This window comes from Condylura cristata, unplaced genomic scaffold (genome assembly GCF_000260355.1).
Source record: "Condylura cristata isolate star-nosed mole 26May11 unplaced genomic scaffold, ConCri1.0 scaffold00022, whole genome shotgun sequence".
Lineage (NCBI taxonomy): Eukaryota > Metazoa > Chordata > Mammalia > Eulipotyphla > Talpidae > Condylura > Condylura cristata.
The window spans coordinates 22,688,046-22,710,773 of record NW_004567123.1 but is presented as its reverse complement, the minus strand read 5'-3'; the positions used below and the strand labels follow the sequence as shown (position 1 = coordinate 22,710,773).

The window sequence follows — 22,728 nt, the reverse complement described above, 5'->3', positions numbered from 1 at the left end:
GACAAAGGGAGAAACGTTTCCTCAGGGAGTCAAAGCTTTTATTACCTGATAATCCCTAGTGTGGTGCCAGAGATACCGCTCTAGTCCTTTAGCGCCACTGGAGTGGGTGGTGGGAGAGGGGCCGGATGGAGAGGGAGGGGGTTATTTACAGAGCAGGAGGGGGCAGGAGTCTGAACAGGAGTGCTGGGACATCCAATCTGCCAAGGGCTCTGAGAACTTTGTGCTTTTAAAAACTTAGTTGATGACAAGCTACCTGGAATGGGTTTTGTGTTTCTTCAGGAACAGATGTATGAATCAAAGAACAATATAGCCCAATTTCCAGGCAGATGATTTCACGATACCAATCCAAACATCACACTATTTAATTCCCCAATAAAACATTGGAAAAAGGACTATCAGTGCTAACACATTTACATATAAAATCTCCACCTAATAGGTAATAGAAGCCTATGTACCAATTTCTAAAACAGTTATAAGATATATACACGATTTTGGGTATATTAACAAAACAGAATATTACAAAATATTAAAGGCAATTCTGTCCATGGGGGTCTCATCGCCTCTTACTTGAAGTTGGCATAATCTGAGAATGCATCAATATATTCCTGCACCACCTTGTAGCAGAACTCATACTGTTCCTGGAGAGTAAAATCGAGGAAAAAGCCAGGGTTACGAGAAAGCACACAATGCCTGCAGTTCCAAATAGCTTTGGCAACATAAAAAGTCCAGGGGAATCAGTGTTTCTGGACTTTCCTGAGCCCTGATTTGCCTGTCAGCATCTGATGGCCCTAGGCCTGAAGCGTTCAGATGTGAGTGGGCTGGCAGACTGGGAAGCTGGAGGTGTGACCCTCACCTCCCCATGGCCAACAGGTGGAGGTGCCTCAATTTTAAAAGCCTCATCAACCCCCAGACCATTTCATACTTACTGACTCAGAGTTCTAGCTTCACAGGGTGAAAGAGCCTTTTTTGGATATTCGCTCCATACTCAGTGGCTACCAGAGACTGGACTGCGGTCAGACCAATGACAGGGAGCACGTGAGTTCCCTACCCAGGACTCAGGGGGAGAGCAGATGAGCTCTGGAGGGCTCTCAGGCAGCTCCTTCAGCCTCTCTGACAGGGTGGCCTGTCTTCCGAAGCTGTTAGTTTGGGGCTACAGTCGTCTGACAACCAGCTGGCCCTTGGAAGAGTGCCCCCCCCCACTCCCGTCGACAGAGAGGGGCTGCAAAGAGTGTGGTGCAAAGACAATACGGGGGCAGCTTACCAGTGTCTGGACCATGTGTGGCCTCTGCAGCCGCAAGCTCTTGACGGTCTGGAAGACATCTAAAATGCCCTCTGCTTTCACCCGTTCCAGGACTGTGCTCAGGGCACAGAAGGTCCCCGTCCGTCCTGCTCCCGCGCTGTAACAAAGCAGACACACTCAGCACACCTGCCTCAGCCTGCTGTTGGGAAAAGGCATATGACCGCGGAATCAGCAGGTAAGGGCAAAAGCTGGAGCTGCTGGAGGCCCACCAGCTCCTACCCACAGGAGCTCACACAGAAAGTGTGCCCAGCGCCCTGCCTGATAACCTGCTTTGTCTGCCAAGGGCCAGTGGTGAAGAGTCCCTCAGCACTGAGGCTTCACCTGCTACCTTCAAAATGCCTGGCTTGCCCTGCTGCTTACTCAGGTTAGAGTTCTGACCACTTTCCTCCTGACATACTCTAGCCTCTGCCCTGGTGTGTGTGCACCACACACACTGATCACGCTATCCCTTCTGTGCAACGTCACCAGATGATTCACCTACTGGACTCCTACTGAGTTCCTGCTGTGTGGTGGGGCAGTAAGAAAGAGCCCTTCGATCATGAGGCATCTTGGGAGCTATCGTGGGATGCTAAGTGGCGTGACTCAAGTTTTAGAAAGAGCTCGTATGCTGCTCGGTTGGGAACTAAGCACAGGGGGAAGGTGGGAGCAGAGAAACCAGGAAGGCTGGTAGTTGGTGCGGAGAAGGAATGGTGATTTGGATAGAGGTCATGGGGAAGGGATGAGTCCCTGATTCCGAAATGATTCTGCTGGAGAGTATTAGAAAGCACATGTGTGAGCAGGGTGGCTTGAAGGCATCTCACCAGTTAAGTGGGTAAAATAACCACTTACCAATTTGCAGAGGGCAGTAGAGTAGCAGGGCTGGGAAGAAAGATTTGAACCCTTTAAAGCGAAGATGCCAAATGCTGAGTTGGTATCTGGGCATACAAATTCGAGTTTAGTGGGGAGAGTGAATTGGTGATAGAGATTGGGAGCAGGTATTAAAGGCAGGAAACTGGTGAGTTCATGGAGGGGAATGGGCTGTCAGCTGATGGAAGAGAGCCAAGGACTGGACCCTTGACCACAGATGGGAAGGAACCATCAAGTGAGTACAGAAACCAGGAGAGGAGCCATCCTTTCCAACATTCCACAGAGAAGTGAGCAAGCAACTGTCTAATGCTGATGGACAGGAAGCTGAGGCTTAGGAACACGGAGGTTACAAATGGCTCTGACAAGAGCAGCTATAATGGTGAGTAGGAGTAAGGACAAATCTTTAATTTTTTTTAAGATTTATTTATGCATATAAGAGCTGGGCGCAGGCCAGAGGTATGTATGAGAAGGGATTCACCAGAGACAGAGTGGGGAGCAGAGCAGGCAGATCCACTGACATATACTGCTGAGGGGGACGGGGGGGTGACATGGGAGAGGTCTGCTGTGCCAGGAGGGTCAGCTCCCTGGCTGGGGATCACATTTGTGCTTCATAGTGTTGCAACTTAACCCCTTGTGCTACCATGGAGGCCCTGGGCAAATCTTTTGAGAGGCTTACTATTAACAAAGAAACAGGTAAAAAGTAGAGGGGAAAGTGTGTCTTAATATTAAGATGGGAGAAATATCGTGTCTGTACAAAGATGGCAGTTATCCAGAGGAAAACCTGGCATGGAAGGACAGTGAAAGAAGCCATCTTCAGGCAGAATGAGACAGAAAGGTGCTAGCTGGTATCCAGGTGGGAGGGAGGCACAGCACACTGCACTGTGGCTCCCAAGATCCCCGCCCTTGTGTGATCCCTCCCCTGGAGGTGCTTCTAACCAACAGAAAACATTGCAAGGGTGATAGGACATACACAATGACACGTATGTGATACATTACACGAGACCACAATGCAAGGAAAGACTTGCTGGTGTGATAGGAGCAACACTTGAGAAAGGTCCTCGTGGCAAGGAGCTTCAGAAAACAGAGCCCTTAGTCCAGCAGTTCAAAAGGCGCTAATGCCACCAACAACCACAGATTTGGAAGAGACTCCTTTCCCAGCTGAGTATCAGCATGAGACAGACACGTGTGCTTGCTAGTCTGTGGTGATACTACACAGCAACAGCTGAGCAGAGTGGCAACTCAATGGTGGGAGCAAGTGGAAATTCTCTCTGCTGGCATCTTCTTTTCTTAGTCAAATAGAAAACAAGGTCATCTCTTAAATATGAGGAAGAGAGAGGTGTTGGAGGTTTGAGACCAAGGTTGGCAAGCTTTTTTATAAAGGTCTAGATAAAAAGTACCTCAAGTTTTGTTGGGAAGAGAAAAATCTGAAGTACCACCGCACAGTTGTGACTGCCGGTGTGCTGACAGCAGTGAGGCCATGAAAGCACCACATGTACTCAACTCTGCAGTGGCAGTCTGAGTGCAACCGTGGCCAACAAGGCAGAGCTCCATGCCAAAGACCCTTCACATGGACAATGAAACTTGAATTTCATGTCACTTTCACAACATGAAACATTCTTTTGATCTTTTAAAAAAACATTTAAAACACTGAAGAGTGCATAGCTTTCAAGTGTGTCACATGAAGTCGGGTAGCAGGTGAGATTTGGCACTGGGCACTAGTTTGCCTTGTCTTGGGTCCAGAAGAGTGGGAGACACAGGAGGACTGCAGAGACTTCCCCCCAATTATAAAAGCACTAGGGGACAACTGCAAGACAAAAGTCAGAAATGCAGGGGCCTCTCTGGTGGCGCAAGAGGTTACATCTCAGCACCATGAAGCTATATGTCTGTGTTGCAACCACTGCAGCCAGTTTCATCTCGGTCTGGGTGGTGGCCCACAGGGCGCAGCAGCCCTCTCCTGTCTGCCCGCTGCTCCCCTCAGCAGTGTGCTTCAGTCAGTCTGCCTCTGGTGAATCCTCCCCCCACCTCCTCACTTCTGCCTGACACCCCAGCTCTTGTATGCATAAATAAAATGAATCTTAGAACAAACAAAAACCAACAGTGAGAAATATAAAGCAATACCTGGGAATAGGGCGCTCTTCAGCCACATTTGGGTGCATGGCAGCTAGGGAATAATGGGGTTTGCCAGGAAAGGATGACCGAGGGAGAACAGTTTGGGAAAGAAAGTATTTACTTGGCAGTCAAGCAGTGGCTCTAGTTTTGCTGATCTAATGGGCAAAAAACCGTGTTCACTGTTTCCATTCCTGGGTCTTAGCTTACTGCTGGGGTCAGCACCTCTCCCGCTTAGTGTCCCGTCTCTGCAGCAGGGTGCGCTCTTGCCACTTTTTTTCTTCCAAAATAGTGTTCTAGTGTTCTTCCTAGTCTGTTTCTCTACCCTTCAGTTTCCTCTCTGGAAAAATGCCAACACCATTCAGTCCTTGCATGTCACCCGGAGGTGATCTATGCGAACACCAACTTCTGTATATACATATATACTAATTTTTCCACTGCTCTTACCAAACAATAAATCTAGAGGATTATTCCACACTGACACAGCAGCAGGTTTCTCATCACTTTACCGTCGCTCCAAGTGAGCTAGAGTGTAGCTGATGACCCAGTTACACATGTTTAGGTTAGACTCGTCACTGCTTCACCAAGGCGCACAGCTGTAAGCTGGAAATTATGTAGTTTTTTATAAACTTCACCCCTTACAATTATTTTTTTGGCTACCTGAAGAAAATTTACTGGATAAAGTCTTAGAAATTCCTTTAAATGTTTCCAAAACCATTTTGTAGAAATTTTTATATATCCTTTCTTTTGAAAGAGACAATCAATACAAACTCATGGAAGAGCTTTTCCCAAAATACAATCCCCAACATGTCCCAGGCAAAATCACTCTTGCTTCCAAGTGAGCCCTTTACCAGGCCTCTTCCTCCTGGCAGTGGTCACCTGTATCTGGGAGCTACCTTTCCCTTCTCTTTCACAACCATGTTCTTAGTCTTATTCATTTTTCTTCAAACTATTGTGAAACTAGTTCTCCCTTGCTCTTTTCCTGTGTTTCTTGTGGGGGACAGCTCCTCTCCCCACTGCCAGCTTTTCCATTCACCTGTCCAGTTGTCACTTCACTGGTTCTCCAAACTCTGAGATCCTCTCACTGGCCCTATCCCAGCTGACACATGTCCATCATCCCCAACTTTCCTGTCCCCACTCTGAGGGCCGGGTGGGAGGTACCTGCAGTGCACGGTGATGGGGTGGTTCCCTGACTGCTGCTGCTGCTTCTGCACGGCTGCGATGATGCTGATCATGCCCTTTCCATCACTGGGGATGCCCACCTCAGGCCAGCCATGGAAGTGGAACTGCCGAATCTGCCGGCTCTTGTTCTCCTGTGGAGAAGGGGCATGAGAGAGGCAGAGGCAACTCTGCTTTCCCTGGGTGAGGAGCCCTGTCCACCAGACCTCTTACCCTGGTGTTGGTGACCAGGAGGTCTCTGACAGTGTAGCTCTCACATTCCTCCTCCTTCTTCAGCTCCACTGTGATGTCTCCATAGGACACCAGTCCATCTGAGGGCCAGTACTGGGCACACTTCTCCTGGACGGCAAACATGAGAGGTGAGGGACTCAGGATGCCACATGAGACAGCGGAGGGTTGGCCCATAATTAACGGCCCCCTGATGAGAAGGCTGCCCCCTTAGCACCTCTCATCCCAAGGTGAAGTGGAGGGGCACTGCATGACTTACCACTGCTCCTTAACCCAGTCTTCGCCAGGGCACTAATTACACTTAATTCCAATATTGGAAATAATTATTTAACACCAGAAGGTGAATTACTTGGCCTAATTTGAGCTCTGATCATTGGCTCACAGTTACATCCAACACTCAACGGTAGGCTACAGGGGGAGAGGAATGAATACATTTGTTCCAATTTTTTTTCCCCTTCCTTTTGTTTTCCCTTGGGGGTATTTCCAAATTCTAGAGCCTCTTATATGCATGTCAGCCTGCTAATCCAGAAAAACTGAACTCAGTTACATCCCTCCCAGTCATGGGGCTTTCCCATAGCTGAGCCCAGTGTCCTTCATCCCTTCTCTCTCTGGCGCTGTAACCCACAGTGGTGGTGCCTCCGCATTTTTCCCGGTGCTCAGGAGCAGGAGGTGCTGCTTTTCATCTGTCTGTTACCACACCTTGCACACAGGCTGCGGCTGGCAGAAGCTACCGGTTGTCAGACACTGACTGACTGGCAGTACTGCTGGAAGTAACACTTTGGATGGTTGAAGTCAAAGAAAAAGTCCAAATATACTTTCATCCTCAACTCCCCTTTCATGCGTTTGTTCTCCGACACCCCAGAGCCTTGCTGTACCCACCTGGCCTCTCTCCTCCAGTTCTGTTAGCATCACAATAGAGCAGGACTTCCACTCCCAGATCATTCTCCAGAAGTCCTCAATCGTGTGGAGAAGAGGACCCTGGCTGGCGATGTAGGAATCCTTCTGCCGGTAGCCCTGCACAGGGCAAATCAACATAGGGGCGAGGAGGTTCAGTGGAGAGGGAGAGGGGTGCTAGTGAAGACAGGCCCTTAGGGGGGGACGGGGTGCTCGGAAGCAAACCTCTGAGGCAGAGGTCCCATTTGGCCCAGAACCAAACTGTCTGACCAGCTGGCTTCTGTCTATAGTGAGACAAAGCAGGGAGGGGGCTAGAAGCCAAGGATGAAGAGAATAGGATAGAAAGATGAAAGGTGTTTTCAGCTTTTGACTGTGGTTTACGTTGTGAATTTTTCTCTGCAGCTGCTACACTGGTGTGTACCCTTAGTCTCCTACCACGTTCTGCTCCCTGGGGCCCAACAGACAAGCTCACAGGGATGGGTTATGTATTCTGCATTTGATGATGGACGCATAATCTTCCAAGCGCTGGATGGCAGCAGTGCAAGGCACAGCTGAGTTTCCATGGGGCATCAGAAGCTCAGGAAACACAGCCACCACTTACATCAATGAAGGAAGCATTCACATAGTCCGTGTTCTCCTCACCCCTCTTCACTGGAATGATCACTCTGTTGAATTCATCTGCAAGGACAGCAGCTTGTCTTTCCATTGTTCCTCCCCACCCGAGGCCCCTTGGCAGAATTTACCCCAGGTGGGTAAGGATGTGGTGAATCCTAGCCCACAGGGAGGGTCTTTCATCTTCACACTTTTAGAAGTAACAAAGAGGCAATGCCGTAATTCTTACTTCTAAATTGATCATTAATACTGAGAATTGGAAGGGATGATGAGGGAAGGGGCACTAAGACTTTGGGGTGGGAGCAGGATCTTACATGGAATGATCTGTAAAACTCGGTTCTTCTTCATATTGGCTGGGAGGTTTCCAGTCCGCATCTTGTCATTCTGGATTTTGATTGATGTTAATTTCTGAATTAGAAAGGGGAGGGGAAATATTACTGATCCTAGTAACTGAATCTGACAGGATGACACCTGTCAGGCCTCCAGCCTAGTCACCCTGCCCTGCACACTGGTCCTGTTCACTCCATGCATTCTTTGTATGAACAGTTTCTTTCATTGTTAAGCTCAGTGAGCAAAACAAGAACTGCAGAAAGAATCCCTGCCCTACAGGAGAGTGCCTTCCCTTCCTCTCTCCCCTCCTGGTCCACCACCAGAGGTTGTCTCAGACAACTTTAGAAAACTTTATACAAATGTACATCTTCCTTCCCCTGACTGTAAGGTTCCTTCTTGATCCTTGCCACTCAAAGCTTAACCTGTGACCCAGAAGCATCAGCCTCATCTTGTTAGAAATGCAGAAGCTTGGGTCCCAACTCAAGACATGAATCAGGACCTGCCTGCACTGTAACAGAATCCTGAGGTGACTGTGTGCACATTAGTTCAACAAGGATGGCTTTAAGAAAGTTAGGCTCCCTTACCCCACCCAGAATGCCTTATTTCTGAGCTCTGATAAGAGTGCTGAGACCACTGTTTAATGGCAATGTAGCAGGGACCATCAATCTATAATGCATGGATCAAATCTGACCTGCTGGCTGTACATAAAGCCTTAGGGAAACACGGCAGGCCTGTTTGCTTACATAGTGTCGATTGCTACTTTTGTGTTACAGCAGCAGTATTAAGTAGTCACAACAGAGACTGGAGGGTCTATAAAGCCTAAACACTTATTCTCTGGCCCTTTACAGAAGAAGTTTGCTTTCACCACATATTATAACTGCTGTGGGGGTGGGATGCTAAAAAGACCAAAAAACCATTGGTGTTTTCCCTTCAAACACAACTCAACTGATTCTAATGTGCAGATGGCTGGCAGTGACTCTGAATACAAGTAAAGGGTCAGAGACCTGTCCTCATAGTCACCAGTGCCTCACAAGGGCGTTCTCTCACCTTTTGTTGGTGACTCTATAGGGAGTTACCTATGTCACCTAGATAGAAAAAGGACCCTCAATTTGAGAGGTGATTCAGCTCCCACTCACCTTAAACTCTTCCTCTAATCCATTGTTGCTGGTCCCTGGGATTTTGTTGTATATTTTCTGCAGATGTGTTTCTAGAGAGGTCACTTCTAGTTCTGTATCTCCATAGAGATAATGCTCCAAAAGGGCTTGGTAGATGAAGACATATTGCATCTGAAAGATGGGTGGTGCCCAAGTTCCCAGTTACATACAATGTGGCCTTTGAGGGGCCAGGTCACTCCCACCTCTATTTGATTCCAGTCCACTTCTTTGCCCTGATCAGGGGAAAAAATTACTTGTTCTCCTTCCAGTTCAATGAGGCAGGAATAGAAATGTGTGTCTCTGGGATGCTTGGCTGGGAAGGTGAGTCCTAATCTGCACTGTCCCTGGGATGCATGGCTAGAGAAAGGGCAAATTCAACTCCTGCTCATTCCAAGCACAGGTTTGCAGGGGCTGTTGAAATCTGGTGGCAAAACTTGTGCCAGCTTCCCTCCCAGTCCCTTTGAACTCTGTGCTCCCTAATCAGGGACCCTCTCACTGCTGATCCCAGACATTGCTGAGTTGCGTCACATCTCTGGGTACTGGCTTTCTCAGTTGTCTCCTGTCTATTTCCCTCAGGATCTGTTTCTTATCTTTAAAGCCTAGTGCAAGTGTTACTTGCTTTCTCATTTCCCTAGGGACAGCTGCGTCTGCGACTCACATTTCCTTTAGCACATTATCTATAAGGGCCCTTCACCTCACTCTACGACGATTATTTACAATAACATGGGAAAGTAAGTAAGCCATTAGGTGGGCAGAGATTTTCTTTCTGGAATGCCCTCAACCTTGCCTATCTATACATTACTCACGTCTGTTTGCACCATCTGGCAGCGCTGTGCCCGGATCCGGCTCACAAAGCCATACACGTCCACTTTCCGCTCTGTATGCATCATGTCCAGCATGGCATCAATGACGACAAAGGTACCTGTTCGCCCTACCCCCGCACTGAAGCCAGAGAGCAGGAGTGTTACCAGGATAGCCAGATAAACGGTGTGGGCAGCACAGGCTGGGGCTCTTCCCTCAGACTCTGCATTCTGAATGGGTAGAGCTGGGGCTCTCAAGGAGACAAAAATCTGCTGTACCTTTACCTCCACCTCTCAGGGCCAGGGAACCTTAACACTTAACAGTCTGAAGGCTCCAAGTATACAAGGCAGCACCCAACCCAGTTTCTTGGCTTCATAGCCAAGGTGGGGTATTCCTCCTAGAAAATCCTGCCCTTCCCTCTTTCCTCAAGGGCTTTCCACCCAGCACCTAACTTGAAGAGTCTCTGCTTCTCTTGGGGCCACATTAACTCAACTGCTCTGTGCCCATCTCCTTAGTTAAGGCCCCTAACCTCTGAACTGGCCACGGGGGAAGAATGTGGTGTGAGTGGGGAGTCAAGGGTCAGCCACACTGACCTGCAGTGGACCACGATGGCCCCTGCATACTGAGGGTTACAGGCCTTCACCTTCTTGAGGAATTTGAGCATGCCGATAGGGGTGAAAGGCACCCCAAAGTCTGGCCAGCTGGTGAAGTGGAACTGAGTGATGAGTCGCTGAGGTTTTCTGTTGGTCACGTCGCCCACCTGTGAAGTGAGGACACCCTGTCATTGTGGGGTAGGGTAGCACCAGGGGAGGATAGGTGAGGCTTAGGTGCCAGGATCAGCTGCAGTTATCAGAAACAACAGAGACATGAGAGTGTATCCAAGGAAATTTTAACCAGAGAATTTCCCCAGGAACCCCGTGGGGTAGGTAGGGCTGTCAATCATTCTTCTCGGCCTACAGATGTGGAAAATGAAATTAAAAACATTACACAGGGCTCTCCTTGGTGGCGCAACAAGCTGAGGCACCACATTATGGCTCTCTGAAGCCACTGCAGCATGAGTTCGATCCCTGGCCAGGGAGCTGACCCACAAGGCATGGCAGACCTCTCCTGACCCACCCGCTGCTCCCCTCAGCAGTATGCTTTGTCAGTCTGCCTGTTTTGCTCCCCGCTCTGTCTCTGGTGAATCCTTTCACCCACCACACCTCTGACCTGTACCCCAGTTCTGTAAGCATAAGTAAATAAATCTTAAAACAAACAAAAAACATTATACAACCTGGCCAAGGATCCAGAACCAGTATATGGTTTAAGGCCAGAACGAAAATGCAGAACTTCTGATTAAGGTAACTCTTTAAAAAACAAAAAAACAATTTTTTTCCCTTATCGATGGCTGCTTTCTTTTCTCAAGTGTGGTCCCATAGTCCCCACCGCCAGTCCACCCGTGCACCCTCACCATAGCCCCCTGTGCTCTTCCCATCCTTGCTTTGATCCCTTTCCTTCTATCTCCCCTACAGAGTGTCTCTAGTTTATAGTTGTCTGATTATGCTGTCTCCTTTTTATAGTACCATGTTGTCCTCAGCTGAAAGTGACCTCTGCTCAAATCTCCAGTGTCATTCTAAAGAGCTAGGAGCAGTGCCCACCACTGCCTTGATATTAGGAGTCTTTGGAGTAAGAAAGGAGGAGCAGTGAGACAAGTGCCCAGGAGATCACACCACACCTGAGAGACCTGGCTCAAATGCACTTTTCCTCCCAATCCTAAATATGCTACTTCCACAGTTCCCTGAGAGCACAGGTCTCTGGTTTCAGCCCAAACATACCACACACACAGCATATCCTGACCACCCTGAGTAAGAGAGGGGATTCTACAATCCATTGTGCCATCTTAAGTGGTCAGCTGTTCCAGAGGGAAAAATGAAAAGGGGGAAGGAGACAGTACCTGCTGAATGCAGAACTTTCGCACTGTGTAGTCCACCAGGACAGTCACATCCTCTACTGATACACGGATATTCCCGTAGGTCCAGCAGCCTTGGTCTGGCCAATACTGGGCACATTTACACTGAAAGAAACAGACACACACGAGCTCTGATCTCAGGCCTCTCACTCCTAGCACAGGACTGATGCTGGCTGTGGCCAACTAATGGGGTTACCAGGCATGTACTTGGCAGCCATAAAAAAATGAAGATCAGCTAGAGGACTGGATAGCCAGGTCAGCCTGAGCCTCAGCTCCTTCGTACCCCTCAGGGACTCAGTTCACAGTTCCCTCTGCCAACAAAGGAGGAGAGACTGGAAACCAGGAAATGAGGGACTAGAGCAGTTATGGAAGGAAAGTCCCTTAGTGACTTTTCTATGACTAAAGACCCAAGTCTTCCCTGTTGTTTTGGAACCAATATGACTTGCTTCACTATCAGATACCAGGAAATGCTGTCCCCTAAGCGCACCCAAGATTAACTGGAGGTTTCCAGGTCATGGCATAGTCTAGTAGGCATAGAGCTGGCACAGTAATCACAAAGGTGGACACCCAGGCTCAAACTCAGAGCTCTGGCACAGAGCTGCCTGTTATCAGGGGCCCTTCTACCTAATTTCTCCACTCACTTCCTTTCTTTCCTTCAGGTTGGTCACCATGACGATGGTGGCTGTATTTTGTTCCCAGATCATCCTCCAGAAATCATTCACTGTTTCTTCTTTTGGTCCTAAAGTATCCAATAAGCAAAGATGAGGAAAATACACAATAAAGAGACCACAGATGCTGGAAAATTGGGAACAATCATTCCTGATTTTTAGAAATCTGCCCTTATATTACTCCAACTAAATATCCAAGTCCACTAATAATGCACATGTCCATCTCTACTTGAACACAATGTTTCCCAAGGAAGAACATAATTGCTTACTAATGAACTTTATGGGCCAGAGAGCTTAACTGCTCGATAACTCATGGATTCCTTCCTACCATGCTCTCAGGTTGTCATCAGCAACAGAGAAGTTGGGTGATATACTCAGGTTACAACTGAAAATTTACCTCCCACACAGCCTTTTCTAGGAAGCCATGAGAAGATTTTTCAACAAAAATGAGAGTGCAAACAGAGAGAAATAGGATCTAACACAGAGGAGAGGCTAATGGAAATCCCAGAGTATTGGTGAAGGGATGGCTCAGGATGGTAACTCTCTCAGAGACCTAAGGGCAACCAATCCAAAATGACATTGAAGAAAGAAGGCTTTTAACATGATTCCAAGTCAAACTGTGAGGTAGTTTGTAAGAGGATTAAATAATTATGTTTATCAATACATAAAAATGGTTGGATTAGACTAAAGAAGTGAAGGAAAAAGATGATTTGGTTTTTATGTCTTACAATACCTTTTTCTTAAATTTTGTATTCTCTTTGGTAAACATAAAAACAATAAAACGACATTAAAAAGAAAACAGTAATAGAAATAGATACATCTAAGATGTTCAGGGGGGAACTGTTTCACTGCCTGGCAAGATAAGGAAAAACTCTTGGAAGAGGTAACATTTGAGCAATATCATAGAACACAGACCAGGTGGATGAAGTGTAAAGAGGGAGCACAGGGCAAAGAGGCATCCCAGGCACAGGAGTAAGGGGTTAGCAGCGAGAAGTACATGCGCTATCCAGGGGCTCCAAGTTCAGCCAGGTCTTTATGAAGGTGGAAGATGGCGATGGGAAGAATAAGGGATGCGCAGGGGAGGATACAGGGGGTTGTCTCAGATGATGGCAAATCACAGGATTTCCATGAGTCCTGACAAGTTTTGCATTGAGAGGACCCTCTGGCAGAAAGTGTCTTGCAAGGAGCCAACTTGGGTCTGTAAGAACCAGGAGTGAGGGCAGTATAACAGAGCTGGAATAAAAGGTAGGAGTGAAGTGTCAGACAGATCTCAGAGAAAGAAACAAAGAGGACTGTTTAGATGAAGGGATCTGGAAGATAACAAATCTAATCTGATTAGGTGGGTTACATTCCAGTTATGGGGACAGCCAGAGACTATAGGTAGAAAGCAGTTTTAGGACTGACAAAGTCATGTATAGTTTCTGATGTTGAATCTATAGTTTAGGGAGCATGCAGGTGGAGGGCTACAAAATTTGTTTGAAAATGTGACTCAGGAACTCAAGAGATGTAGCAGCCAGTTAAACAGAGGTAGATTTTAGATGAGATTTCGCAAAGAAAATACAGATGGGGAGAAGAAAAGAAGGACACTGTCAGCATTTCAAGTTCAGACAGAACAAAATGTCTGGGAAAGAGAACAAGGAAGGGCAGATGGAGAGGCAAAGTGGTGTCACAAGAGACAGAAAAGGAAGAAGCAGGTACCCACAAATTTGGGGGAGAAACTATACTTAACAGGCAGAAAGAATAAAAGCCAGAGAAAGAATATTTAGAAAAATAAGAACAATCAAGAGAAGTGAGTATCAGGAGAGAACTGAGGGGTTTCAAGGAGAGTCAAGTACTGTGAAAAGGTTCAGAAGGACTGGAATCTGAGAAGAGGTCCATCAGGAAGTCAACCTTTATTAAACAAATATTTTTAGCATCAATAAGGTCGGATGGCAAATAAAAATAAGAGTTGCTTGTGGTTTTGGCGTCAAAATTATGATTGGGTGGTAGCTGAGCTGGAACGTGGAGGGTGGGCCTGAATGGACAGCTAGCTTTTGAGAGTGGAAAAGCTACCCGCTGCAGTGTGTAGGCCCAAGCGGAAACTGTAAAGGGCGGGCAGGACTGAGGCTTTCCCAACCACCTACTACTTGCATTTTATCTCCCTCATAGTTCTCTCTACTAGAACTTCTAAAACAATGGAAATGTTTTATATCTGCATTAACGTGGTAGCCTCTAGCCACATATTGCTGCTGAGCCTTAAAATGTGACTAGCATTTTTGAAATACTGAAGTTATGTTATAAACATCAAGACAATTTTGCTGGAATCCCAAAGGTGAAGATACTTGCGATATCAGCAGGCTGTGAAAATATCTGCAAAGGACTATGGCACTGGGTTCATGCTATGAGAGCTCCTAGATCATGAGTCTATGAAGAACAGTAAAGCTTCATGAGCAGGGGAGGAAATGAGCCAGGTTGGCCCTTGTGAGGTAACCAATTCTCTCTAGAAAGTGATTGCAAATTTGAACTCTTGAGCGGTCTGTCTGGAATTTAAGGTTAGCAAAGGGTCCCAAAGACAAAGGGCCTCCTCAGACTGTGTTTTGAGTGAGTATGAGAATGGTCCTCTCCTGTCTTTTTATGAACATTCATAAAAAGATTTCTTTTAAAGAGCTCCTGTAACACTAAGTCATCAAGATACAGGCCCTCAGTTATAAACCTGCACGACAGATTACATTTCTTTCGGGTGATAATATCAAAAAGCCCTGCATTCTTACTTAGTATTTGGAGGGAAAAAAGTCAAGCCCACTATGAGCACATGATTAAGTTTAAGAATAAAAAATTACCACTACTTTACCTTGTGCAGCAATGAATTTGTTCTTTTCTTGGTAGCCCTGGGTGAGGGTGGGGAATAGGGAAAAAAAAAGTGAAAATGAAAAATGGATTGGAATAAAGTTCTCCAGACTCCCAACCAGTTATCAAAGCCTCCCTTGTGAAATGGTCCAGGCAATAAACAAAGACTTCCTCTTTAGAAATTTCTAGGGATTAGTTTTGGATAGCAGGAATCAAAGATTATACGATCTAGGTAGCCTCCTGAAAGTGAGTAACTAATGAACACAAGTATAAGAATATACAAGTACCAACTCCTATGTTCTACCTTCTTTCTGGTGCTTTCTAAACAGCTGGAAATTTGGGTATTAGTGTTAATGGACAAGGATCCCCTAAGTCATAAGTGGTGGTTCTGGGAAAGTTGGGTTCACACTAGCAAGGAAAAAGGGTAACTCTGATTATACTTTACTGAGGTGCAAAATCTTTCTGGGAACAGCCCATGGCAATGGTGGAACAGCTCTCAGGACCTGACAACAGAGTTCTCCTACTGAGAACCAAGTGAGAACCAAGGAATGCAGGAGCATGGGGTGCCACTTAACTGAGGAGGTGTCTCTTAAAAAAAAAAAATGACAAGTGGCAGTAACTTTTTTTAGTCATTGCTTAGCTACAAATCTCAACCTCACAGTTTCAACGCAATATTTATCAAGATAGCCTAAGTAAAAAAATCATTTAAAGATCTCTTACTGCTGCTCTCAGACAACAGTAAGAAGCACAATGAGGGACACAGCTTCATGGATGGGGTACCATGTCACACCAAGATGATGACGTCTGCAAGGCAGTGGCAGAATTAAAGGGGCAAGCCTGAATCTGAGGTGGACCCACTTGCTATTCCATTTTAAACGGGGGAGGGGAGGGTCACTTCCCAAGACAGGAGAAACTTTAGGCCTGGAGACAGATAATATTTAGAGTCAGGGTCAGGAAGTTTTATTTTTAAATAATATAATGGTTTGTTTTTACATCATTTTGTGCCTTTTTCCATCTCAGTTGTAATCCCCATGGGCTTCCCATCACCAAATCACCCATGTGCCATCACCAAAGTCTAGGGCACTTGGATCAAAAAGCTTTTTAAAACTGTTCTTGAGAAGAGAAATTTAAGTTTCTGCAAATGTTTTTAATCACAGAAGGTAGAAATTGAGAATGTCTTAATCCAGGTTGCTGCATTCTGCTTACGGTACTAAACTTGTAATTAAAACTGAGATGCTTTTAAAGTATGTTAAGTCACATCATATCCTGGCTCCATAAGAAGTCACTACTAAATTCTCACTAGAGCACACATGCCGAGAACAGTTTAAAAGCACAGTAGAAAGGCACTAGCCCCAAGTTTTCCCTGCCCCATCTTTCCTAGAAGTGTGCCATGTCTCCCCTGAAAGCATACCTCCACAGTGATATGGCAGCGGTGCTTAACCAATATGGTGTAACTAGATATGTCTGTACTCGATATGGTGTAACTAGAATGAGGCAGAACTACTACTTATCCTTTTTGCATTATGTTCAAGGGAAAGATAAAATGTAGCTCCCTGTTTCCTGAGACATTGAATTCTTAAAAGTCAAATGCCAGCTTATTCTGGGCTACAGTTACATTTCTACCAAAACACTTCTAGAGACCCCACATCCTCTGAGACAGCTAAAGGTGAGTGAAAAAACTGGCTCCTCTGAACATTCCAGGCTGGAAGCCCTCCTGCCAGCTCCTTTTTTTACTAATGACAGGTTTGCTTTCAGACCTGTGTTCCCCAAGCTATAGGCCCATTCCCTATGCCTGCTGCCACCGTTCTGGGGTACCAGGTACAACTTTTCTTCAAGATCTATCTTTAATGTTACTCTTTACACATAAAGGGGTTGGGCAAGTGGGGCTGCTGGGGTGGAATGAGGACTAACTCACTAGTGGATGAGAAGGACAACATAACCAAGAACGTCTTATTGGGGTAAGCAATAGCTCATGGGTATAGGTTTCTCTTTTGGGGTAATGAAAATGTTCTAAGGTTGGTGATGGCTGCATGTATCTGTAAATTAACTAAAATAAACTGAATTATAAATTTCAAATGAGTATTAACACTATGTAAATTACACCACAATAATGCTATTTAAAATATTCTAATTAAGGTGATGGCAAACTTACTAAAAATCACTGAACACTGCACTTTAAATGGATGAATCTGGGCCCTCCCTGGTGGCGCAGCAGGTTAAAGCACAGCACTAAGAAGCTAAAGCCACTTCAACATGAGTTTGATCCCCACCCTGGAGGTGACTCACATGGCGCGGCAGACCTCTCCTGACCCGCCCGCTGCTCCCCTCAGCATATACTTCGTTGATCTGCCTGTTCTGCTCCCCCTCTGTCTCTGGTGAATCCTCTCACCCCCTCTGCATCTCTGGCCTGTACCTCAGTTCTGTATGCATAAATAAATCTTAACAAAAAAAAAAAAAAGGATGAATCTGTTATGTAAACTATCTTAATAAGATTGAAGGGGAAAGGGTTTGATAAATGTGGGTAACTGGCAACCTGCAACAGAGGGCTTCAGTTTGCTTCAGTGAAATGACACTGTCTGCCCTAACTGTCCAGAACGTATCTGCTCCCCTTCAGCACTGGCTCTCACGTTTGCACATCAACTTACTGACCACCAAACACTTCCTCCACGCTCCACTCTCTATACTCCTCTATCCCTGTTTCCTTCTGTCTCACCCAACCATGCCCCTTGCTCAGTGTGCTTGGAAGAGGTCTTTGGGCGCCAGGGTTCCTCTTTGCTCTAATGACTTTTAAGGCGATCACTTTGGACTACCTCTGTTGAGCTCCAGATAGATAAACATGTCCAACTGTATGCTAAATAGTTCTATGTTCATCATCCTACTCTCCATGTACAATCATCCACCATTCTGCCTCCAAATTTTTCTGCTTTGTTTGCTTCCCCTCCTTCCAAGGACCCTCATTATCTGTGACCAACTAACAGCTCCCAACTATACAGGCCCCTACTATATCCATGCTACACATGGTGACGTGACTGATCAATATATAAATATGGCCATTTCACTTCTATCTGGCTGATTACTTGAAGCAGCAAGCGATACACCCTATCCCTTTGTCTGATACCATTTGTTTACTGTACACACAAAGCCTAGGGTACAGGTGGAGAAAACCACACAACTGACACTGGTCCTAACATCAGTGCTTTACATCTTAGACATGCCCTTTTCTTTCTCTCTTCTATATTCTTACTGGTCTCAGGTACTATTCTAAAGCCTCACCATTCTCATGTCACATTCCCATACCCTTCTTTTAGCAGAAAGCCTTGACTTTTAGCGAAAACAGATGAATTCCCTGACTCTGATTCCTGCATACCAACAACTACAACACTACTGCATATTTCTCTGTACCAGTGACTCTCAGAGAAAGACATGCCCCTTCTTAGTTCAACACATTTTCTCTCCATTAGTAGTCTTTGAAAAAGTTGTGGTAAGACATCCATATCATGAAATGGAGCACTTAGATATTTTTTAAAAAAGATTTATTTATTTATGTATACAGAACTGGGGTACATACATGTCAGAGATGCAGGGGCAGTGAGAAAATTCACCAGAGTGTGGAGCAGAACAGGCAGATCAACAAAGTACACAGCTGAGGGGAGCAGCGGACAGGTCAGGAGAGGTCTGCCACGCCATGTGGGTCACCTCCAGGGTGGGGATCAAACTCATGATGAAGTGGCTTTAGCTTCTTAGTGCTGTGCTTTAACCGGCTGCACCACCAGGGAGGGCCCACATTGAGTGATTTTTAAGTATAAAGTTTTGTGGCATTAACTTAGGCAACCATTATCACCATCCATCTCCAGAATTGTTTCCTCTTCCTCAACTGAAAGTTTGTACTCATTAAATAATAGTAATTTAATTCCCCTATATTCCTAGCTATGAAAAACCACCAACCTACTTTGTTTCTATGATTCTGATTACTCTAGGTACCTCTAGGCATATAAGCAGTCATACAGTATTTGCCCTTTTGTGACTGGCTTATTTCACGTAGTATACATGATGTTTTTTAGATTCATCCATGTAGCATTTGCAAGGATTTCCTTTCCTTTAAAAGACTGAATAATATTCCATTATATGCCATATTTTGTTTCTCCATAGCATTTGGGTTGCTTCCATCATTAAGCTGTAGTGTTTAATGCTGCTGTGAACATGGGTGTACAAATTTCATCATTATTGTTCTCTTCAGGGCATCATGTGCTTTAAAATCTCTTTAGCTTGCGCTTGCTAGCTTGCTCTCTTTCTCTTTTTAAACTTGGCTTCTTTCCTATATTCTATACCATATTCAAGTTTTTCATACCATCTCAATAACATTCTCTAGAGCACCCCTAAAACCACCTCAGTTTCAGCTCTTCTCACAGGCCTTGGTTCATAGCAGACATGACCAATCTAATATTTACTCTGTGTCAGGTGTTCCTGTCTTGCTCTCCCTTTTACGAGAGCAGGCCAGGCCTGCCTTTATTTTGTAGTTATCTAAAGGAGTCTACTCTTACAGGAAAGTACACATTTAGATTCAGGTGTCTGATGGGAAAACTTTGGCAGTGATGGCAGGGTAAACATGAATATATTCTAAACTATCCATATGATATTTAAAAATATGAAATTACAAGTAATTCTTCCTAATGTGCAGCTAAGAAGGTGCCAGTAGATGACATTCAATAATCATTGAATGCAATAATGAGAAAAACTCAAGTTCCTTACATTGATGAATGAAGCATTGATATAATCAGAATCTGGAACTCCTTCAACTGGGGTCAGGTGGACTCTAGAGTGGTCATCTAGAAAAAAAAAAAGCAGTAATTAAAATTTCAATTAATTACAATTTTATTTTTTAGTGGTTTTAATGTCAGAGACACAAATGTGTAAAGATGTCACTGTATTACTATTTATAACAGCACAATTTGCACGTAGCTCATCCATAATAGGAAACTAGTTAAATATATTAAGATATATCCACAATATGGAACAGAAAGTAGTTGAGGCAGATGTAACTGCCAACATATAATGGCAAAAAAAGAGTATTATAAACAGCACACCAATTATATTAAAAAATATATATACATACATTCAGACACAAATAGCAAGACTATCTTTAAATGCTTAGTATACTGGTTTCCATTATGCAGTAAGAAATACACCAACATTTTTGAAAGAATGAATAAAAGAACGTTCAGCTATTTTGCTTTCACATCCTCCCGAATTATGGATATCCTACTTTGGAGACCACTGGCCTGAAAATAATGTCTGTTAGATTAGAGATCAATTGGGAAGGGGTAATGAAGAGAACTCTGTATTAGAAAATCTTTGTAATGAGAACTACCAAAACCCAGCAACTCATTTCTTATCTGGTTCTAGTGAAACTACTCCTTGGCCTGCCATAAAAAGACTGATTAAATACCTGGGGTTCCTTTGGAGGCTGTAGAGATTCTTCCAGCCCAAAGGCATGACCTTACTTGTTATCCTCAATGCTCCTATGATCTACTCCAAGATTCTTTTCAGATGAATAAATTTCAAACTACATGATCAGAAAACCAGCAATTTCAGGTTACATCCCAAGAAAACCTACAAACACACACTCACAAGGCAAGATGTTTACATATCGATTTTTTTCCTTGTTTTCTTCCTTGGAGGCAGCTTCACAGGTGGCCTGAATAGGACAAGCAGGGAGAGCCTAAAAGGGTAAGAGAAATTGAGGAATTACTAACAGGGACAAACCAAACATACAACCTGATCCACCAAATCCTGACCTGTCAGCAGTTCTACGTTTTCCTGGGGGTGGGGGGTGGGGATGGGGGAGATGGTCCCAGGCAAATACTTAACACCTAACAGAGAGTGCATCTCTCTTTAAGTAGCCTATAAGCTACTTAGAGTTTAACACCAAGTATCCCCAGTGGGGGGCAGCATGCCATTCCTGCTACTCTAAGTACAATATGTTCTTTCTATGTGGTTAGGGGCATGTTATGATGTTGGGTCAAAATTGACCACCCCTATAATTAAGAGTGAGCTGATAGAATGGGCATTTGTCCCCTATACTACCCACCACACAAAGGTAAAATGCATTCTGGAGTGAACTATATAGGTGGGAAATAGCGGGTGAGCTGAGTTACATCCTCTCTAGGAATCTGACCAGTGGGCACAGCAGCCCAGCCTCCAGCACCATGTGGTAAAACAAACAAGCAAGCAAACAAACAAACAAAATACAAGGACAGGCAGGCAGGTGGGTGAGTGGGCATTCAGGCATTCACAAGGATTTAGCTGTTAGAAGTCAAGGATCTGAATGAGTCGTTATTGAATCTGTAGCAGTTTTGGAACAAATGCAAATTAGCTAGGGCTGGGAGAGGTGTGAATAAGCATAAATGGTTTGACAGGAGTTAGTTGGGAATGTGTGAACTTGAGGAAATTTGTTTCACTTTCTAGGCCCAAATTTCTTCATCTGTGAAACTGAGATAGTATCTGTCTCTTCAAGCAGTAAAATAATCTCATTGTCTGTCACATAATAAGTGTTTAATAAATTAGCTTTATTATTAACTTTATTATTTGAAATGTTTTCTTCTTATATGTTCTATATATTCCAAACTAAGAAAACAAAATGGGAGGTAAGTTTCCTGAGACAACCATTTGGTAAATGATTAGGATATATTCTTGACAAGCCTTGAAAATATTCATACCCTCTGATCTAGCAATTCCATTTCTGAGAATCTATCCTAAGATATAAAAATTTCAGTTTACTTATTTACTTCATAATGGTTAGAAAGACCCAAAACTGAAAACAACCTTAAGTATTCAGCAGTAGGGGAACAGTTAGGCAGTTTATCCTTCATGTATATTACATTCATTCTGTCACCAAAAAAACACAGTGTACCTACTAGGTACCAGACCTCATACTGAATAAACACCGGTGAATCAATCATATACACACAATTCTTACTCTATGGACAATACAAACTTGCGGGTAAAAGACAGTCATCAAACAAATACAAAAAACAGATATAAGATTATATACTATAATAAATGCAGTGAAAGAAGGGAATGTTACTAGGCAAAGTATCAGAAATACCCAAATACTCACATTTATAACAAGGGTAGATCTCTATAAGGAAGGATGAGTGTGGAAAATAGTATTCCAGGACAGAAAACATCATCTGGGAGGACCCAGGCAAGGAGAAGGCTTGACTTGTGTGAGAACTGAAAGGTCAGGAAGGTGTAACAGAGAAAGCATGGTTGGTGGGGATGGCAAGAAGTGGGAGATGAGCTTAGTAAGGTTAGATCATCTATTTCTATGTAGATTTTTGAACAGAGTTTGAATTTTTACTTTAAATGCATGAGGAAACCATTTGAGGTTTTTAAACTGCAACCCAATGTACATACTAAAGAAATTACTCTGAATGCTAGGTGGGAAATGAACTACGAAGAAGGCAAGAATCAAAGCACGAACAGATGACAGTACAAGGAAATGGATTCTGGAGTTAGAATTACTAGATTAGAGATGGAATAAAAGGAAGGTGGATGGGGAGAGGAGGAGACAGAAATGAAAAAGGCACTCAGGTTTCTAGTTTTGATAATATATTTACAAATATATGATTAAAAAGCAAATGGCATCCTAAAAGGAACCAATGTTGCCAGATGAAAGCAAGAGTTTTAAGAAAGAAGCGTATGTATTTCCTGGGAACCAGCAAGATAATGGTAGGATAAATTAAAATGAAAGACCTTAATATAAAGGGAGTTAAGGCTGCATGAAGTCCAAATCTCAAGAGATTTTTCTTCTCAGAACTGAAATTCTGGAGGTTC

At 44.5% G+C, this 22,728-nt stretch overlaps 1 protein-coding gene across 2 annotated transcripts in view; it reads right to left on the bottom strand.

The window, feature by feature from the left end:
- Positions 1 to 21: 21 nt before the first annotated feature.
- PTPRA (protein tyrosine phosphatase, receptor type, A) overlaps positions 22 to 22,728 on the bottom strand; it is a 61,101-nt gene continuing 38,394 nt past the window's right edge. For both annotated transcript variants that reach the window (XM_004687351.2, XM_004687352.2), the window contains 15 exons: positions 20,521 to 20,611; positions 19,642 to 19,718; positions 14,897 to 14,933; positions 12,040 to 12,137; positions 11,384 to 11,503; positions 10,044 to 10,210; positions 9,456 to 9,591; positions 8,632 to 8,781; positions 7,480 to 7,573; positions 7,155 to 7,231; positions 6,539 to 6,673; positions 5,645 to 5,770; positions 5,414 to 5,565; positions 1,262 to 1,397; positions 22 to 638 (listed from right to left, as the gene is read on the bottom strand). In XM_004687351.2, coding sequence (XP_004687408.1) covers positions 564 to 638; positions 1,262 to 1,397; positions 5,414 to 5,565; positions 5,645 to 5,770; positions 6,539 to 6,673; positions 7,155 to 7,231; positions 7,480 to 7,573; positions 8,632 to 8,781; positions 9,456 to 9,591; positions 10,044 to 10,210; positions 11,384 to 11,503; positions 12,040 to 12,137; positions 14,897 to 14,933; positions 19,642 to 19,718; positions 20,521 to 20,611 — 1,671 coding nt within the window. In that variant the 3' untranslated portion in view covers positions 22 to 563. The remainder of the gene's footprint in view (positions 639 to 1,261; positions 1,398 to 5,413; positions 5,566 to 5,644; positions 5,771 to 6,538; positions 6,674 to 7,154; positions 7,232 to 7,479; positions 7,574 to 8,631; positions 8,782 to 9,455; positions 9,592 to 10,043; positions 10,211 to 11,383; positions 11,504 to 12,039; positions 12,138 to 14,896; positions 14,934 to 19,641; positions 19,719 to 20,520; positions 20,612 to 22,728) is intronic.